Source organism: Solanum dulcamara, chromosome 3 (assembly GCF_947179165.1).
Source record: "Solanum dulcamara chromosome 3, daSolDulc1.2, whole genome shotgun sequence".
Classification (NCBI taxonomy): Eukaryota; Viridiplantae; Streptophyta; class Magnoliopsida; order Solanales; family Solanaceae; genus Solanum; species Solanum dulcamara.
The window spans coordinates 15,125,786-15,133,924 of NC_077239.1; the positions used below are offsets into that span (position 1 = coordinate 15,125,786).

At 33.8% G+C, this 8,139-nt stretch overlaps 1 protein-coding gene across 1 annotated transcript; it reads left to right on the forward strand.

Annotated features, from left to right (window-relative positions):
* Nucleotides 1-1,493: 1,493 nt before the first annotated feature.
* On the forward strand, nucleotides 1,494-7,311 carry LOC129882438 (protein TIC 56, chloroplastic). The gene is made up of 6 exons (XM_055956730.1): nucleotides 1,494-2,173; nucleotides 2,467-2,677; nucleotides 3,659-3,856; nucleotides 4,191-4,473; nucleotides 6,358-6,520; nucleotides 6,846-7,311. The coding sequence occupies exons 1-6, from the start codon at nucleotides 1,703-1,705 to the stop codon at nucleotides 7,044-7,046; spliced, it is 1,527 nt and encodes a 508-aa protein (XP_055812705.1). The 5' UTR covers nucleotides 1,494-1,702; the 3' UTR covers nucleotides 7,047-7,311.
* The last annotated feature ends 828 nt before the right edge of the window (nucleotides 7,312-8,139 follow it).

Below are 8,139 nucleotides of genomic sequence, written 5' to 3' on the forward strand. Positions count from 1 at the left end.
ACTTCTGAAAATTTGAGCATGAATTATAAGACAGATTGGTAAAGTTTCGTGTATATTCACTAATCCAAGATTGGACTTTTACCGCAAAATATGAAATAATTAGTTATCGAGTAGAAATAATTTTTTACTAGGCAATTTCAGACTATATTTATTTGGTGTTTTGAGCATATTGGGAGTTCTAGAGTTCGGAATAATGAGCAGAGAGCAATGAGTAAAATAGAGTATGGTGGGAGATGTCTTTGATCTTATAGAGTATGGTTCCACCCTCTTAGTAAAATAGGTAAACCAGAGTATGGTTCACACCTTCTTAGTGAATAAACTTGACTTTTAGTCTTCTTTCTTTCTCGTAAGGTATCGCTTAGTGAGCGTTTGACCTTAAGTAGTTTTTGAAAAAAACTTAAAAAATATTTGAGAACTTGTGTTTGTCCATACAATTTGTCATTACTTGACAAAATCCCCAAGTTCTCAAGTTCTAACAAAAACTAGAACGTGAAATCTTGGAAAGTTTTAAAATTTAAAAATAATCCCAATTTTTTATATTTTATAAAAACACTAATCATTTATTAATTTCAACTAAATATTTATCTATCAACTTACTCCATTAATATGATCAACCAATACCATTAATCCCTCTTAAATAAAACTTATCTAAAAAAATGTCCACCGACCATCTTTAATGAAACTTCTCTCAATGAGCCAACAACCATATATCTATTAAAGGAATGAAATATCATTTGCAAGACTATAGGGAAAGTGAAAAAGAGCCTAAGAATGACAAAGAGTTATTTAACTATAGATATGCCTCTTTGCGTAATGTAATTGAAAGAATATTTGGTGCATGAAAAAAGTAGATTCAGAATACTATGATAAGGCATGAACAACTATGACTTAAACATGCAGGTGAAAATAGTAGTTGCTTATGCAGTATTACATAATTTTTTGCGTGAAAATTAAAGCAGTGATGGAATATTACTGAATATGAAAGTGATGATATGATCGTTGATGAAAATGATGAACAATCAACGTAGAATAACAATACTGCTTCATCTTCTCGGTCATCCTAGAAATGAAAGCTTGTCGGGAAAAAATTATTCATAGAATGTGGAAATATTTTATAAAAGAATAGTTTGTTATTACCTCCTCCGAAAAAGAATAGTTTGAGTGACAAGATTAAAAAAAAAGAATAATTTATTTTTAATTCTATTAATGTATTGTTCTTGCCTATATTGTTATTTTGTTGTTGTTGATTATTATCAATTACATTATAATTTGTTTTTAACGGAATATGTTTATTATAAAATGATAACACAAACTTATGAATATTTTTAATAATTTTTAGAACTTACATGTATAAAATAATATTTTTTAAAATTTCACTAGAATCTGAAAAAATTTATGACCAAATGTATTGTAAAATTTCTCAAAAATTTCTTTCAAAAATAACTTGTGAAGAATATTTGGCAACTTAGCCAAACCACACCTTATATTGGGCTTCACAAACTAATGGACTTTCCAAAGGCAAGATACATTGCCGGCCACATCTCCCTTTGAGTTCCTCATCTTCCCACTCATCAACCCCACGGGTCTGCCTTTTTCAAATACTCTGTTCTGCCATATCCTCTAACCAATCTAAAACCTCAAAACCCATAAACCCTAAACTTCAATTTCTAAAAACTATCCAGAGAAAATCCTTTTTTCATTCATGGCGTCAATCAATTTCAACCCATTTAATAACAACTGGTTCAACAAACCTTCAACACCATTTCAACCAATTAATCTTCTATCGCACTTTGATTCCCTAAAACCCCACCAATATTCCCCGCCTTTTGCTGCTATTTCAAATCCATTTTCAAGAAAACCGAAAACAGCTCCTGAAAATCCAGGTCATTACCGGAAAATGCTGGACCAGTTCTATTGGGAATGTGAGACCCGACCTGACTTCCGACATGCTCCAGAAGTTGAGCGGATTCTGAATGAGGATCCGTTTTTTGAGAAAAAGGAGAACCCAACTAAGGAAGAGATTGAGGAGAATGAGAAGTGGTTTGCTGAGTTTCGGGAAAGCCCAGTGGTACAGTTCTTGGCACAAGCTGAAGAGATTGCTGATAAGCTCAATGACCTTGAGCTTCAAGAGAATTCGTCTCCTTTTCGAAGGGAAGATAAGAAACTGTGGCAGGTATTCAAAATAAAACTATGGCCAAATGGGTTCATATCCTTAGTAATAAATTTTTATACCACATTATGAATTTCAAAAATTTAAATTCATTCAACAGTTCGAGTTTGAAGTTTGATGTATTGGTTTGTTTCTCAAATTAGTTTAAGCAACTACTTTGATATTTACTTTTGCAATACTAATATGATACAGTCACAACAAATGGGACATGATATAATTTATGTTTGGTATACCTTGGAGCTGTCTATGTCCATTTTATTTCAAGAATTTCCCATCTGAGATCGATTTATGTGAAGGCAGTGCCAAATGTCATTGGATTGGATGGGAGGCCAATGCCCAGAAAAGCAATAAAGACAAAGAAAGAATCAGATGATAAATTTTGGGATTTCGCAAGGCAGTTCTTTTTTGGGCTTTGGGGATTTCGTCAACGACCATACCCACCTGGAAGGCCCATTGATGCTGCACAGGCTATTGGATACAAAAGGCTTGAAAAGCGATATCATGATTGTAGGTTTGCTTACATTCATTCTACACTTACTATGCTCAAGATTATGATATTTTTTCAATTACTGGCAAAATATTGTGCCCACTTATCCTGTACACCTTGAACAGCTGAGGATTCTCTGGCTCCTTAAATTGTGAATTATGGGATAACTAGTAAGAGGGCCTAGGTTGGAGATTTTTATCTTGAATTAGCTGCTGATACTGCTTTTCTTATGGATTCATTCAGTCATCTTGATGGACATTCTGCTCTTTTGATGCTTGCAATTTTTGAATAGGGTATATTGTTGTCTGCATTTCAATTTCTTTGGACAGTAGGCATCTGTAGAAACAATGTTCTTTGAATTTCATTTGCAATTGACGACAAAAAACAAGGAGTTTACTTGTGTTTATCAAGCATGCTTGTTAATAAAGAGATTTTAATGGTAGCACTGTGAAGTCAGAATCCCTCGTAGCTGAGAGGGAATAGAGCAACAATCCCCTCTGGTAGAAGATCTTGGAGTGATGGAAACACACACTCTCTCCCTTGATCTGAGTGTATACAGTTGCAAAGAAAATGATACAAATTCCTACTGGCTGGCTAAGTGAAACTAAAACCTAGGAGTTGTCAACATGCACCTAGTGGAAAATCACTATCATTGTTTCACTTGTAACATATCATTCAAAAGGTTTACAGCTTATCTGTTATTCTCATAACTGTTAGCACTTAGCTCATAGTTTCAACTTGAGTGTTTGCTATTAGCTTATCGATAAGCTTATCTGTTAGTTCAGACTTCAGAGTGATCTGGTGCCATGTGTTAGTTATGCTCTTAATTATTTGCTATTAGTTCATCATGATTTACATTAATGTTTAATTTGATGCTAAATAGCTTGCACTTTGGTAATCTGGGGCTATGCTTATTACAACAAGACACTGTCAGACGCATTGGTTTGTTGTTTATCCTTATTTTTCAACTGCTGACTGTTGTTTTAATGCTTGATTTCCAGTTATTATGCGGAGCGGTGGGTGGTTCTACAAGGATCGATTAGGTCGTTCAAGGGGACCAATGGAATTAATACAGCTTAAGACTGCTTGGGGTGCTGGAATCATTGATAAGCACACCTTCATTTGGGGTGAGGATATGGATGAATGGGCTCCCATCGGGATGGTATATGGTCTGGAAAAAGCAATTGCCACTTGGGAAGGTTTGTCTTTTCAAGTGATGCGCACAACACGTCAAGATTACTCTGCATATATGTTAGTTTTTCAACGATAAATTAATCAGAAAAGAGAGGATTTTTAGAAACCCTGGCATTCTGAAGCATATGCTCATATCAATTTAGTCAGTAAATCATAAATTACTCCCAGAAAGCATTTTAAAATTATTACGTCTTCGTCTTTGGATGTTTGTCACCATGCTTATGTTACCTTTGTGCTTATTCTGTAGTTGTCGTATTTGGTTTTGTTTCTCAGTCCATGGAGGTTGAGGTCCACGTTGTCATATGATTTATCCCTTGCATTTATTTGGCTGAAGTGCAGTTAGACTAGGTGCTGCTGCTACTGCTCTCCTTCACAAACTACAGAAAGGTATACCTCCTTGGGTTCCTCTCAGAGGACGTGAGCCGAAGACATATAAGCAGATGCAAGAAGAAGCTTATGAAAGTAGAAGGCGTGATTTGGCTGTGCTAGAAGCAAATGATGGTGTCTGGCCTGGTGTAAGGACTCCAAGTCATACCCTGTTTCTTTGGGCTAGTGGCTCAGAGCTGACATCAATTTTGGAGGCTGACCACATGCCAAACAAATATATCCCCAAAGAACTCAGGTATGTAGAATCATTTCACTTTGCAATATTTTTCTTTCTACTGTTGATGTCAGAAACTTATAACCCATCTCCATCTGTCAATATTAGCAAATGCAATGCTTTTTCGCAGTATGCTGTAGGATATGCATTCTTACAGATTATAACTAAAGAATTTTGAGGATGTTTACTTTATGGGACGAGTTGTATATATTCTGTTCGTCAACCAAAAATAAAACAGGCACTTTCAGATATGTATATTTCTGTTTCTGGTCCACAATGGCATCATGTGTATCATTTCATGGAAAGTATTGCACTGGGCTGAACCATATTTTGACATTCACAGACAACATTTTAGGTTCCTTTAGCAAAGCGGTCACACCAGGCCGATGCATATGTTATTACTTAGTTGGTGAAGAAGTATGCATGATCATTTGATCTTTGCATTGACCAATTGTCATTGTATCTGTTCTGAAACACTATCAATTTCCTTATATCACTATTTTAATTTAGGGAAAAGGGTCATATTTGCCCCTGTATTTTCTGAAAAGGGTTATATTTGCCCTTTGTCATACATTTTGGATATATTTGCCCTTGTCATCCAACTTTAGGCACATATTTGCCCTTTGACCGTTAAGTCTATGTCCCACTTTTATTATATCATATGTGGTGCCTATGTGGCACCTACGTGGCATGCCTACATGAATGTTTTTCTTAATTTAATTATTATACCAACTCAATATTATTCCCCACCCATCTAACCATAAAATTAAATTTATTCTATGTAAATCTTTTTTCTAATTTAATTATTATACCAACTCAATATTATTCCCCACCCATCTAACCATAAAATTAAATTTATTCTATGTAAATCTTTTTTCTAATTTAATTATTATATCCAACTCAATATTATTTCCACCTATCTAACCCATAATTTTTTTAATTTTTTTTAATTTTAAAAATGCGGCTTTTAGGTTAAAAGCCTTTTTTCTTTTCTTTTCTTTCTTTTTTTTTTCTTTTTCTTTTTTTATTTTTTTTACAGAAGTTGGCGGTTTCACATATCATAATTCAGCAAAAATCTCAGACAAAAATGATATAAAAAGTCTGAAATATTGCAAGGCATGAAATATAACAGACGACTTCTAATAACATCCCTCAAAGCTAAACAAAATACAAGATCCAAAAATCCTATGTACCAATTGAACTGATCTGAGAGTTCTCAAGCAGCAGTCTTCTTGAGTCAACCCATAAAATTAAAATTTAATTTTATGGGTTAGATGATTGGAATAATATTGAGTTGGGTATAATAATTAAATTAGGAAACAAAATTTAAATAGAACAAATTTAATTTTATGGTTAGATGGGTAAGAATAATATTGAGTTGGTATAGTAATTAAATGAGGAAAAAAAATTAAATAGAACAAATTTAATTTTATGGGTTAGATGGGTGGGAATAATATTGAGTTGTGTATAATAATTAAATTAGGAAAAAAAATCCACGTAGGCACGTCACGTAAGCGCCCAATGAAGTATCCAGGCTCTGTTTAGAAAAAGCCCCAATTGGATTGGTAAGATATCTATGATTGCTATAACATGGTCACCACATAGGATATAATAAAAGTGGACATGGACTTAATGGTCGAAGGGCAAATATGTGCCTAAAGTTGGATGACAAGGACAAATATATCAAAAAAGTATGACAAAGGGAAAATATAACCCTTTTCAGAAAGTACAGGGGCAAATATGACCCTTTTCCATTTAATTTATGATTCTCTTTAGTTAAAGGCGAAAGAGTAGTTGCGTTAAATAAGAAGATTCTCAGTTGCATCAACTACTAGAGTCCTTTTACAAAAGTTTCGTATGTTGATTCATAATCAGATAACTGAGCTGGTCATTTACATGAAACAGGAAAGAATTAGAGAAGGTTATTCCTGGATTGAGGCCATGGGAGGTTCTAAGTGTTGAACAAGCCATGGATCAAATAACATATGGTGGTGAATGGTACCGCGAACCTCTTGGTTCATACACAACAGGCCCTCCATATATTGCTGAATGGAACAAGGATGTCATTGTAAGTGCCCAACTTAGAACAAAGTTTCTATTTTTGTATGTTGGTTGCTGAATTTGACTTTTGGTGTTTTTGTGATCTTGTGCTGTGTTTCGACAAGGTAGTGGCTATGTATTACTACTTTTTGGTGCATTATGTCATATGTGGATTCATATGATTTTGATCTCCTAGTTTTAGATTAGAACTAGACAAGTTTTGATGTACCTTTAGGAAAGCTCTCTCTATTTCACACAGGTTATTTATGGTGCAAGGCCCTATATTCAGTATTCTTCATGCTAATATTGATTAATAAGGTCACATATTGACACTTTTTGCCTTTGACACACAGAGATTGTTTGAGATATTCCACGACCTCAGCGTTCGGGTCTACAACAAGCTGAATAGGACAGTTCCCGGTTTTGGTACAGTAATGGAGAAAGTTCAAATTGATTCAGCTGCCAGAGAAACCAGAAGGATGCAGAAGAGGGCTGCAGAGAAGAGGGCCGAGGAGGAAATTGCATTGTTTGGTGGCGTTCGAAATGATGAGTAACATTGCTGTTTCATCTTTACTACATTTGTAACTCAAAAAGACTTTCTGTAAATCAAAATCCAGATGTCTCTGTACATTGATGCCTTAATATGGTAAGGATCTGATGCAATTTAGGACCTGCTAGATTTCACATTTAACAGACTTCTGCTGTGTTATGAGCCTTTTTGTAGGTTGCAAATAGCAACACTAGCTTTTCCTTCATTAAATTCAGATTCTTTCAAACCCTGCTGTATTATTAATGATAATTATTTCCAGGTTCCATTAATTGGTAGAGTAAGTAGAGGATGTATCCGAACGCAATTTAAGGAAAAGATGCTCTTGTTCTATTTTCTACCAGAGATGTTTTTTATGCACGCGGTTGATCTAGATTACGAGAAGATGGGTGCACTATTACAAATGATGAATTTAGAATACAAATTTGACAGACTCAATTGGTAATTTCTTACATTTAACTCATTGATTATATATTATAGGGAAAATTTCAAATATGGCAAATCTATTAAGCATAATAAATTATATGAGTATAGTTTCTCTAGTTACTTTTCATGATAAATTTATGTTTGCTATGGACCATTTACATTTGTATATACGAAATTTTAAGTATAAAAATATACAAAATTCCTTTCTTTTAAAAATTTATTGAAAAGACGCTAAATTTCAGGTACATATATGGAACATATTTCTGATTGCACGCACTTTGTATTTCAATAGAATTCTTTCCACGTTGTTTGTTCTTCTTCATCAAACTCACGATTGTTAATGGGTTTTGAACCTCGCAACATTCAACAATTGTAATTTCGTTTGATTCAAAAAATCATTTTCATTTTTTGAGATAAAGTTCTTTGAATTTTCATTCAACGAATCAGGTTAGTCAATTGTAGTAAATCACATTAATTCTTTATCCGATTTCAAATTTGATTGATTGTTTTGAATATTTAATGAGTAAAAGCCAATTCTGGAAGTATACTAACATGAAAAAACAATCACGATTGAATTTTTTTTATAGGGAAATGGAACATTGAATTACATGAATATGGAATTTTGTTGTGAATGTTAGAATCGATTCTGTATTGTGTATTTCCATTTTTGAGTT